At 33.0% G+C, this 12,886-nt stretch overlaps 1 protein-coding gene across 6 annotated transcripts in view; it reads right to left on the bottom strand.

The window, feature by feature from the left end:
* Positions 1-12,886, bottom strand: part of PHLDB2 (pleckstrin homology like domain family B member 2) — a 56,792-nt gene that overhangs the window by 34,515 nt on the left and 9,391 nt on the right. For 5 of the 6 annotated variants that reach the window (XM_032219853.1, XM_032219854.1, XM_032219857.1 and 2 more), the window contains exons 2-3: positions 12,719-12,831; positions 9,172-10,508 (exon numbers count right to left, since the gene is read on the bottom strand). In XM_032219853.1, coding sequence (XP_032075744.1) covers positions 9,172-10,508; positions 12,719-12,764 — 1,383 coding nt within the window. In that variant the 5' untranslated portion in view covers positions 12,765-12,831. Of the gene's footprint in view, positions 1-9,171; positions 10,509-10,760; positions 10,847-12,718; positions 12,832-12,886 lie in introns of all 6 variants that reach the window. The other variant, XM_032219855.1, reaches the window with a different exon arrangement.

Here is a 12,886-nt window from a genome sequence, read left to right as displayed (position 1 = left end):
GGCACTGTCAGTGAAAATTGGTTAGCACTTTACCATTCAATCAAAGGGCCTTAAGAAAGGCAGTTTCAAACTCCCAACCCACCATTTATTTTAGAATTTATTAATAAACTCATAAAATCAGAGACTGAATATAGTTCGGTCTCTGGCACTCAGAGTCACCTTGAATCATGAGCTGGGCAGCAAATAATTGATAAACAGACAGACTGACACAGATAAATATTCAATTGTGCAAAATTACAGTAAAACGACATTTCATTTTCTTCCATTCTGTAAAACAGAAGACATTTAACATACAAATGAATTACAAAAGAAAGACTAAAGGCATCCAAAGAAATAACAGACTATCTCTTCCAAGTCCAAAGTAAACCCTGAGCAAAATTTCAAGACTATTCATGGAAATAACTAGTTTTACTATGCTAATTCTATTGATTTTGCTTTGAACTTCTGTGTGTTTTTGTCTTCCTTTGCTTTTCCCCCACATTCCTTTTCCCAGTGAGATCTTGTGAAGGACGACATCTCCCCAGCCCACCAGAGCATGAAAGAAACGGTATGTTGTAGGCCCATCCATTATAGAAGCACAACTTGTAGGACCAAGGAAAAGTCCTTCTCTATGGTGGTTGCCTCCCTTTGGAATACCTTGTTACTTTTATGGAAGACCTTGAATATGTGGATTTGTCAGGAGTTCTCGGGACCCTTCATTGATATGGAGTCAATCAAATGGCTGGAGTGAGTATGGAAGGGACATTTATATTTTAATGTTGTAAATCACCCAGAGTCAATGTGTGTGAATTGGGTGGCCTATAAATGTGTTTAAAATAAAAAAATATCTATAGATTCAACTTCATTGCTTTAATATCAGAATTTCTCATTAGATAATACTTTAATGAGTATTATCTAATGCAAGCTTGGACAGTTACACTTTTGTCTTTTAGGCCTGCAACACATTTTGTTCTATATTTCTACTGGTGGCTATGTACTAACAAAGAACCCTTCAGATATTATGTCTTCCACAAGTCTTCTGCATGTAAGACATATTTTTTTTTAAGAAAAAGTATAGATAATTTGTTAAAAAAAACCAATATCCTTATTCTCTACTCCCTTAGAATTTCTTCTTGTGTTTCCATAATTGGTCTGAAAGCAATTAAGATGATGGTAAAAAAGAAACATAAACAGCAAATTGTATGAATAATTTCACTTTAGTAACATCTAACTGTAATGCTGAATCATACCTACTGAGAAAGTCTAGTCATTTCACAACATAACAATATTACAAAATCTATTGGTAGCTCAAGAGCTTTCTATCTTTAAGTGAAATATCTCACAATTTTAAGAGAATGTATTTTTCAATCTGTGAGCGAAGGTACCATAGAAGACTACTCTACTCTGCATTAAAAAACAGTAACAATGAACACATATACTGAGAAGCTTCATCTCAAGATGAGTATTCATCATAGTATTTCAAAGTGGTGCTCATTTCCCAAGAGAATTCAAATTCAAATTCTGCTTTTCCTTAAATGAAAAGGTAAGAGAAAGCGAAGATATACCGGTAGACATGTAATCAAAGCTTTGCTTAATTACTTAGAAAAGCTTGTTGAGTTCAAAGGGTATAATCCCAAATAAGTACTGAAGCCACTTAACCCTTTGTTTTAGCAGGAATTGGAGGAGGTTATTGAGTTCAATAATCAAATGTTTGCATATCCATGAAATTAATGCAGAAACTTCTTTATTAAAAAAAGAATAGTCTTTTAACTATTGAATTCACAGTTGATTTTTAAATCTGCCTAATTTATGTAGAAAAGTCCAAATGTGGTATTAAAAACTAAGTTTATACTTTTAAATTACCCCTTAATTTAAATTCCCTTCATCCTTCTTTTCAAACAAAACATTAAATTAAAATAATTAATTATTTTATTAAAAATAAAATGACAATGAAATCCTTGAACCTTGAAAGTCCTTTCTTCCCTCCAAGCATTTTCACCGTAAGCCTTCAGCTCTCTCTTCCTTTGCTTAAACAGTTTTTGTTCTCTTCCTCTTAAACCTGAGTCCTTGGAGTACCCAACCCATTTCTGAAAGCTCCGTCTGACTGCTGGCCAGGAACACCAACATTCAGCCATTATTCGTTGACCTTAATGCTACCTTCACTGCAGAATTAAGAACTGAAATAAACAATGCTTGATCTCTGAGCCCACCTCCACATAGTGACAGGATATGTTCGTTTTGGTTTTTTTCCTCACTCACCCTTCAGAATGCAGGATGTATCAAATAGTAGCCCACACACAAATATTTTCCCCTGCCCAGTTCCATAAGAATGCAGCCGAGGTGTACGTTGATAATGATATGTACCAAACTCTTACTTTTGGACAGAATGCTGTCTTGACACTCTACAGATTTCTGTTCTTTGCAAGGAAAACAAAAATCTACCATTACTAGCAGTTAAAAACACAAATTGGTAAAGGGAAGTTTCTCTCTCTGTCTCTTGCACATGTACACACACACACACACACACACACACATACACACACACACAGCTGAAAATAGTAAGAAACGACAAATTATTGCTGCTTACCCCATTTTTACAAAACTTCTTCTAACTTTAAGCAAGAAATATTCTTCCCTTGGCTTTAATCACTACTACAGTGGTAACTGGCTAACATGTTACATTACATCATTTCTATTTCAAAGTGCACAACGTGATATCACAGAACGTATGTGCAGGAAATTCTTTAGGCTGCTATTTTGTGGTATCTATTTTCACCACAGGACTCCAGCCATTCCTTGTTTCACTGCACTTTCATTCTACAAATTTACAGTAAACTGTGTTTTTAAAGCCAATTCAAATATGTATATATAAATACATAGCCAACAGTGTATCTTTAAAATACAGATAGCTGATATTAGTAGCTGGTCACCAAATTAGTTTTTTGTTTTTAATGAGTGATAGGAAAATAATTTTCAAATAATAGAGTAGAATATGAGAGATATACTCCAAAAGAATTGTAAGTCATTTTTTTTATTAATAAAATCATAAAATATTGAAAGGGACCATTGGGAAAATTCATATAAGTAAAAATTATCTTGAGACCTTGGATCATCTAATTCAGGCATCTTTCAGTGAAATCCACACCTTCAACTTTCTGCTAAATGTCCATCATGTCTATTTAAACAACCTTAAAATAATTTTTCACTGTTAAATAACTTTTACTGATATGATTTTTCCCAATGTTCAACCAAAACTTATTTTATGTATTATTCTCATTATTAGTAAACTATTTTTTTGTCTTGTGGAACAGTTTTAATAATTCTGCAATTTCTTATACTGAAGATAGCTATTATCTCCTCAGAATCTTTTTTGCCAGCCAAAATAAATTCCAAATCTGCAATCACTACATCATCATCATCATCATCATCATCATCATCATCATCATCATCATTATTATTATTATATTATCTATTTTATTTATTAAACATGAAACTCAGTCAACTGAACATTTAAAAATGCATCACAAATACCACTGACTGGTACTGATAGTTGATACAAGTTTCTGCCAGCATCCTAGGTATCAACCAAGTACCTTCTTAAAATATACAATGTTCAGAATAGCGCAGTTTTTTGCAGTTCCGCTGGTGTTTTTGCAGGAAGCTGCAATTTGTTGATGTATCTTACAAAATTCTTGGACATGGTACCAAGTGCCCTGATGACAATGGGTATCACTGTTACATGATTCATCCAGAATCAGGTAGTTTCGATGGCCAGGTCGCGGTATTTCATGATTTTTTTCCAGTTCTTTTTCTTCGACTCTGGCATCTCCTGGTACTGTGATGTCAATATATTGTATGTTTTGGCCCTCTACAACTGTGATATCTGGAGTTTTCTGTTCCAAATGACAACTCGTTTGTATTCAAAAGTCCCACAAGATATTCACCTTCTCATTTTCGGTAACATTTTCCACTTTGTGCTCCCATTACTTTTTGGATATAGGTAAGTCATATTTTTTACATAATGACCAGTGGATTAATTTAGCTGTTCGGTCATGTCTAGTTTTGTAATCAGTTTGTGCAATTTTGCTGCATTCACATATTCAATGTGAAACAGTTTCAACTTTGTTGTTGCAAAGTAGGCAGTTTGGATTGTTAGTGGATTTCCGTATCTTCGCTTTCATGGCATTAGTTTGTAGTGCTTGTTCTTAAGCAGCGAGTACTAAACCTTCCGTTTCTTTCTTGATGGTTCCAGTCTTAAGCCATGTTCATGTCAAGTTGTCATCACATTTTCCTTCATTGTTTTTCCAAGTGCTGTCTAAACTATGCTTTGGTTTTCCATCTATTTAATCTGTCATCCAGCTGTTTTTCCTTATATTCTGCCTTTGTTCCTGTTGTTTTTATACTGTTCTCCATTTTCACAGCCTGTTGTTGTTATTATTATCCCATGCCACTTACTATCCTGGCTGCTATCCTCTGACATGATCCAATCTGGTAAAATCATTATTCCTAAAGTGTGTTGTCCAGAAGTGGACATAGTAATCCAGGAGCAGTCTGGATTATTACAATAATGTAATTCACAATAAAATTACACGGCTATCACATGGTGGCTATTCAAAAATCATATACAATACGTATACTATCCAGATAACTGACTGCAACCTCTGATTATATATTAACAAATATCACTAGTTTCTAGGCAGTTAAAACAAATAGGTAATAATTATACATCCATAAACTCTGTATACATATACAATTAAAGCTACTGTGCAGTAGCATTTTGTTAAAAATTGCTTAGTAGTCACCATTCTTACTGAGAAATACAAAGAATAACATATTTCTATAAAGTTATGTAATAAATATATAACTATACTAATGAAAAGAAATAGGTTTTTCCATTTTAAAAAAGCATCTTAAGGAATTTGGAATCAATAGATGCATACGTGCCACACACATAAATACACACACATACACAGATGCCCAAAGAGTTTTACAGAATTTCTGGACTAGAATGTAAGTATATGGACCCATTTACAGTTATTCATTGCTGTGATATGAAACAACTGAAACTAAATACCTATGTGACTATATGAATGAAAATCAATTATTTTTAATTTAAGACTACCATCTAGAGGTAAAAGTGTGAATTTCTTTAAAAAACTGAATATGAAATTCTCAGCTTAGACACTAGAGGCAAAATTATCAAACTCTCCTTGTTATTATTCCCTCTCTTTTTCCAGTAACCAAAAGTTACTGCTTTTATGCAGAAGCAGTTGTTTAATTTCAACGCTCCAGCACCAAATATGAAAACTAGAATTGAAATGCATTTACTAATAAGTTGTGATCCAGTAACAAATTGAAAAAAATGTTATTGTTTTACTGAAAAATATATTGTTTATGCAAAGGTTTTAAGTATAGATACTGACTCACCTTTGACATATAACTAGTTATTTATCTGCCTTACTAGAAATAGCCTTTGTAGTTTAGTTGGAGAAAACAGAACAAGAAAAATAACTCAGCACTTAAGTGTTTGCTTTCACATTAATTTTCTTTCTTTCTTCTTTCTTTCTCTTTCTTTTTCTTTCTTTCTCAGCCTGACAAAATTTGATCCAGGATTTTCATGCATTTCAAACATTTAAAATATGTATATAATACTGCCTGCTTCCAGGGTATTGAAAGTTGAGTCAGTTATAAGATTACCAACCAGATCTAAATGGTAAAAGTCTGGAAAACATTAAATGTCAGATGCAGAAAATTCTTAAACACTTATTCTTTTCAGTAGTCTGGATTTTTACAGTACAAATATAATAGCCCCAGTCAGTGAATGGATGTGGGTATTTGTGCACGTGTAGCCGTCCATCCATCTTCCATTTGCTTCAGATGCCTCTTATAAAGTCAGATCATAGTGAGTTTAATGAGGCATATTCCCAAATAAATCTTACTACCTTTCATATCTATATTTTTGAAAATGCTCATTCCCCCCCCCTCTAAAAATATTTTTTTATTCAACTGCTTGCGTATCTGGATGTTCGTCACTGTTAATTTTAAATTTAGAATTTTAAAATCAGAATTTGGAATATTGGATGCATATTCTTTTTCAAAGGAATAAAATGTCAAATTGACTTCAATCCAATGGGATTTGGGTTTCCCAAGCACAGTTGAATCAAAAAGTTGTTGTAGCAGTGTTTTAACAGTTTTAACAAAATCACAACCTCAAGAAGCTTCTGGGAAGGACAACTGAACTTTCACTACAAGTGAGTTGACTTTCAAAACATTTTTCAAATTGATGCATCATTCTACTTGTGAATGCCTCCACAATGTTTGAATGCATATTCCAATGCAGGATCTTTCACAACAATAATCCTTACAGGATACTAAAAGAAAAAACCAATCAAGTGGGAGGAAATTCCTTTATATTTAAACATGCACTCACTTTAACTTTTTAACATGTTTCAAAGCAAAGGACTTACATCCTGTTCAGAAAAACAAAACTATTTGTATAAAGGAAACAGCTGTCAAATAAATTGGGCAAAAAATCCTTTGTCCTGCCTCTAAACAGAAATGGGTTTCTTTCAGTCTTTATAAAGGTATAATTGAAGAATCATCAAAATAATTCATTGCATATTTTTCTCCTTAATTTTTACACTAATATCAAGAGCTTTTAACAATATAAGAATATTTCAGATTACTCTGAAGCATATTCCCTCTGGTTTTCCTATTTTTCAAGCATTTATTTATTTGTATCCCACCTTTATTTTTTTATAAATAACTCAAGGCAATGAATATATCCAATGCACAGTCACCCCCTATTTTTCTCATAACAACAACCCTGTAAGGTATGTTAGTGATAATTGTTGTACAACAGCAAATGGTTGTATGCAATTCAAAAGGCAGGCATGTTTCCATTTTAATCAATTCCCATCAAGCCCTGGAACCTGAACAGTAAATTAAAAAAAATATTTTATGATAATAAAATAGAATCTCATACAGTTGCTGTATATTTCATCAATCTTGCTTAAGAAATCATGCAAAATTTCAAAATCTTATGCAATTTCATAAGAGGTTCAAAAGACATATTTTTGAAGGGAATTCAATGGGTAAATCTAATTTTAATTTAAAAACTCTGTTCTACACTGTACTCATTCAATCTCCAGTACGCTATATGATCAAAACATGTTTTTTATCCTAAAAAGACTATCTATCACTGTTTAAAGCAGCCCCATCAAGCATATGATAAAAATGTAATGAAAGAGCAGCAGATTCTTAATTTGTTATGATTACATTGTGAAAAGTGTGAAATAAGTCGCTCTGCCTCTTCTACACCCCTCCTTTGATGGGAAATAAAGTAATATTATCAGTTTTTGTTAATATGTATATTGACTAAAGAAGGTATACCATTGATTCTTAGGAAACAAAATATCTTGGGTTTATATTGTTTCCCAGGCTACATAGAATAGATCAGCCTCTACTGACTTAAATGAGAATTGCAAAATTAAAACCATTTTCAGTACTCTTTAATGACTAAATTTTTACAATAGTTAGGCAGGTTAAAATTCTTGGATACAAAAATCCAGACAATTACTAGATAAAAACAGTAAATACCGAATATTCACCCTCTTTCCATCAAAAGCAATACAAAGTGATATTTAGCAGCCCAGAACTGGGAGCCTAAAATTAGGGTCTAGCTGTGAGACAATTCTATATCAGTTTTATATCCATCTATGGTTTTCATCCCTGTCCATCCCTAATCTGTAGTTTCATAGTAGAGGTTTTTCTAATTCAAGCACATACAAAAGCAAAGTTTTTTTTTTTTAAAGAAAACTGTAAACTGTATACACATTAAGCAGGGGTGAACTGGAACCTAGGAATTCAGAATTTTTCACATACTGTACCTGTGCATTTATCTGGACTATCTCACTTCACTTTCTATATATTAAATGCAGATATTCTGTAGACAGACACTCATTATATCCATTTTATTAGACCTAGAAGTTTTGGAATTTACAGTCCTAACCTAACTGCAGCAGAACACTAAACTAGATTCTGCCTATGATTAACAGTGTGGTTTTCTTTCTCCAATTTTCTCTTTCCTTTCTTCTGACACTAATTAGTTATTTTTCAATGCAATGTGCACTTTATCTGTTTAATTAACTGAGGTTGAAAAGACAATTTCTTCAGAACAAATAAACTGCTACTATATTTGGCACATGCACTCAACTTTTGTTTAACTGACTGCCATTTTTTTCCACAAACAAAAGACAATGGGAACAATTCCAAGTAAAGATGTCCTTGTCTGCAAGCCTCTCTCAATTAAGTGGGAATAAGTCAAGATGAAGTATTCACATTTTACACCCATAAAATGAAAAGTGAATTTACATTATCAGAATTTCATTTTTAAGATATACATTCATTTCTGATGTATTATTGAAATTATGCCTCACTAATGTGAAATGTTTTAGAGATTTGAAAAAATACCACAGATGACTTAAGGTTTTTCTCTAAGATATGGGAACTATTCAATGTGCTCAAATTAATAGGTTTTCCAGAGTTTTTTTTTAAAAAAATATGACATCGTCTTAAACAGAAAAAAAATCTTATAGTTAAGAATATTATATATATTAATATTAGATAATTTAAAATCAAACTGATGACAATAATAATGGCATAGAAAAATGTGCTTGCAATTACAAACTGTATAGAGCTGGCCAAAGTTTTATCTAATATATACTGATTTTGAAAATAAATACCATTTAAACCAAAACAGAAATATTCTCTGTTGAAGTAATACCTATGACTATAATTTATAGAACTTAGGTGGGAAACATGTTTTACATATCTTACCACTGCAAACAACTGTGTCATCAACATTTTTTTTTCTGAAGTACTGGATGCCTGCAGGATATAATTTCTGGCTCATAAGTACCTGATCATTTTGTCAGAACACACAAGTTGAAGCACTATAAATTTCTTTCAATATCCTACCCTGTATAGATGGTTTCATTGCACTGCTTAGATTTTAAAACAGGATGTGATTTGACCAGTTTTTGTGTGATGGCAAACACTGACGCACATGAAAAATCAAATACCTGAATTGTAAACTACAACAGCTGCACATATAATAAGTAACTTTAAGGGTAATATTTGATATAGTAATAGCAAAACATTGTTAAAAATTAACTGGGAAAAAAATATTACCAGTCTCTCCATTTCCTGTTCTTTCAGCCTTTCTTCTCTTTGCCTCCTATGGTAGTCCATTAGGTCTTCTCTTCCAGAAACAGAACTAATGCTGCTCTTTCTCTCTCGCATGGAAGGAGTCTGCCTGTGGCTTTCCAAATCTGTTTCATCAAACTCCATAGAGCTATTGGAAATTCTTCTTCTTGCAGGAAACCCTCTCTCGGCATCAACGAGAATAAATGAATTATTAGGGCTTGTTCCTGACAATCCAACCCTATCAAAGTCATCAGATGCATATGAGGAAGTAGATGCCAGAAGCATTTTCCTAGCTACCCGGGGGCTTGCAGGAACACTGAGAGTTGAATTTACATAGGAATTCACTTCAGGTAGAAAGTTTGAGTATGGCAATACTCCTGAAGTGCAAGAAGAAAAATGAAGGTAATTGTCGGCATCCAGTATATTTTGAGGTAGAGGGTCTTTTTCAATAGTCTTTTTTCTTTTGGAATTCCCCAAAGAGCTTCTGGGTGGTAAACTCAGTGGTGTGAGTTGGCTTTCTGTTGATTTATAAAGCCTGGGCAATGACCGACTATAAACTCCCATGTGGCTCAATGACCCACTCGGATATTTTCTGGTTCTAGGCTCCTGAGCTTCCATTGCTGAATCCTTTTGTTTAGTTGACCTAGCCTGAATGGACATAATGTCATGTATATTCATTTTCCTGCTTTGTTTTGGACTAGAGGGCATACTGGCAGCTCCAGAGCTGCCGAATGGGGAAATAATGATATCATTTCCTGAATTCCCATTCCACATTGTAAGAAGAGAGCCAGAGTTTTTCCACCCATCCAGTGCTCCTGGGAAATAGACACTATCATGAGATTTATTCTTCTGACTGTACTTTGAATAGGGAAATTTACTCAGATGTCCAAACTGTTTTTCATTTTCTCTGGTAGCATAAACATCGAAGTCTTTCTTTCCAAGGCTGCACCCACTTAATGATGAGAATGTGCCTGAAATGGGGCCCATATGCTTTAGAGAGGCATTTTTGTCTGAAAGATAAGAGTTCTCACAAGCCAAAGGTTTGATTCCCTGAATTTTGGAAACAGATGGCACACTTTTAACACTGGATGCAGGGCTCAATTTAGGTGCCAGAGGCTGGGAGAGAGTTAAATAAGAACCAGAGTAGTCTTCATTTGTTTTTAATTTCAGACTTGATGAGTATTTTTTCTGGCTGAGTTTGTCCATTATATGCTGGAGATCAGTTTCAAGAGAATTCATAACTACTTCTTTTCCCAAACTAGTGTTTTGTAATTCCACCTGGTTTTGCATATGGCCATATTCTTCCAACATCTTGTTGGAATCTGTAAAAAAGAAAAAAAGAGAGAAAAGAACAGGAAAGAGTTTTAACACGTGAATTATTCACTCTTTTTCCTAGCTTGCAGTACTTCTACAATTCATACTTCATGCGACTTGAACTCAACAACAAATTTGTAGAAACATTGATTACAGTAAATATAAAGATGAGTAATTTTAAAAACTATTTTCAAATCACAGGATTAAAAAAATATTACTGTTTTAAACAGCCCTGTTATACAAAAAGAATCAAGATAGACCTGTGTGAGATGAGACGCCACCAAATCAATGATGTTAGTGGTACACCAGAAACAAATTTTCTGTATAAGCTATTTATCTTAGCTGCCTGCAAAGAAAGAAAGAAAATGAATGGCTGGGGGAAGGGTCAGGATTCTTACTTGCAAGTAGGTAATAGATTGTATTGGATAAAAGGCAGAAACAGCCTTATAAAGCTGTCTCTGTTTCAGGAATAATTTATTTATGCATTAAGTTAAGTAAATTCTTGCCACTTAAATTTGTTCTTATAATGATCTCCCATATTTTGCCCCCCCCCCAACAAGCAATGGGTGGACATTAAATTAGTGATAATATAATATTCAGAGTCACATAGTCACAAACACTTCTCTTTTATGGGAAAACCTTGTCCTACTTTATATATATATTTAAACCTTTTCAACAACAACCACATTCTTATTGTACAAAACCCTGAAAAATAAGACTTCAAAATTTTAAATGTTAACACCGACAAATAACTTTACATTCCAATTTATACAATATAACTGAAGAGTAAGGGGGAGATATCTCAGTGTGCTATCTCATTTATGCAATTAGAAGGAGAGGATTCCTGAATAGATTGAGTATTGCTTTTCAATCTTTCTCCCTATTCCAAAGCTCTTTGGATTCATTGAGAAATTTGGCTACCAAGTAGAAACCTATTTTAAAACAATGCATAACATGAAAAGGAATTTTATTGCTCATCAATCTACAAGGGGCATTATTCAACTGGATCATTCTCATCATAGTTACCAGATTGATAAAAATTATTTCTAATACATGATCCAGCATAAAGCATGGAAAATATTGTGCATTAGCAAGAATTTTGCATTACTCCACCCAGCACATACAAGAATAATTTGATTAAAGTGCTAACACGTACAATATTCTAAACTGCTCATTGTTGTTTCTATATTCATTCTAAAGTTAAATTAAGCTGTTGAAAGCAGATTTTGAGCATCTGCAAATCTGGTTCTGTTTAAATATATGGAATATTAAAAGAGGTTTAGAGGGGGAAGCAATAATCCTGCTCACTATTGTCTATTTTGATTAGCAGCAGCTCTCTTAATCATCTGGGAAATTCCAGAGATTGAAATATTTGCATATGTTTCAAATGTAATTCCAAGAGTTATTTTCAGCATTTTGTACTTATATGCAATACTTTGTCCATTGATTTCAATGGAGATAAAGGAATACGGAAAATTATTTAGTTATACTATTTGTACACTGGTGAATCAATAAAGACTCACAGTAATTTACAGCAGTTCAATAAATATATACACCCATGCATAATAAGTTTAAAAAAATATCCATGGTACATCATCATAAGCAAAATACAAAGGAAAAATGGAACCTAACAACTAGCTCTCTATTTTTAATCTAAAAAAATAACATTGTAAACATAGAAGCAAAATATGAATAGTGCTAATTTTACTCAGCCACAATTTTTTTTTAAAAATGTCTTATTTATGATATTGTCATAAATATGATTTCTGTTATGCCTTAATTGGTACTTCTAGGTTAACACAAACATAGCAGCTTGTTTTGGAAAGAAGATCTCTGTAGGTCAACTAGAGTTGAAATTGATTAACTTTCACTGCACAGTAGCTTATTTCACATGTTGGTAAACAAGTACTTGCTAATTAAAGTTATACCGAAACAATGCATTTGCTATCTTGTTAGTTTCCTAAACAGGCAGAAAACTAGTGTTTCAACATTACTTAGGAGGATAGGAAACCAAAGTTTATGTTGTGCAGAATATATTCAAATCATGACTCCTGTAGCTATTGCAATTCTGAACATTTTACAGGTGAATACGTTATTTTGATCATTAATGAGATAGCATGCACACAGCTTAGTTTAACTTGGACTGCATCATAATTAATCAATAGTTCTAGATCATTAAATGCTAAAGAAGCATTACCATAAGAAATGAATTACATACCTGTTCTAAGACTGTGGTAAGCAGGATTACTTCTATTTGACATCATGTTGCTGCTCGCCAAAAGAGATGGGTTATTACATCCAAATTAGATGAAAACAGATAAATTCTGACACCTGTAAACAACACCACAAGAATAGTAAGCTCATAATAAACAACACTTTGAAATAT

Source organism: Thamnophis elegans, chromosome 6 (assembly GCF_009769535.1).
Source record: "Thamnophis elegans isolate rThaEle1 chromosome 6, rThaEle1.pri, whole genome shotgun sequence".
Lineage (NCBI taxonomy): Eukaryota > Metazoa > Chordata > Lepidosauria > Squamata > Colubridae > Thamnophis > Thamnophis elegans.
Note: the sequence above shows the minus strand (reverse complement) of the source record. Positions and strands in the feature narration are given on the sequence as shown.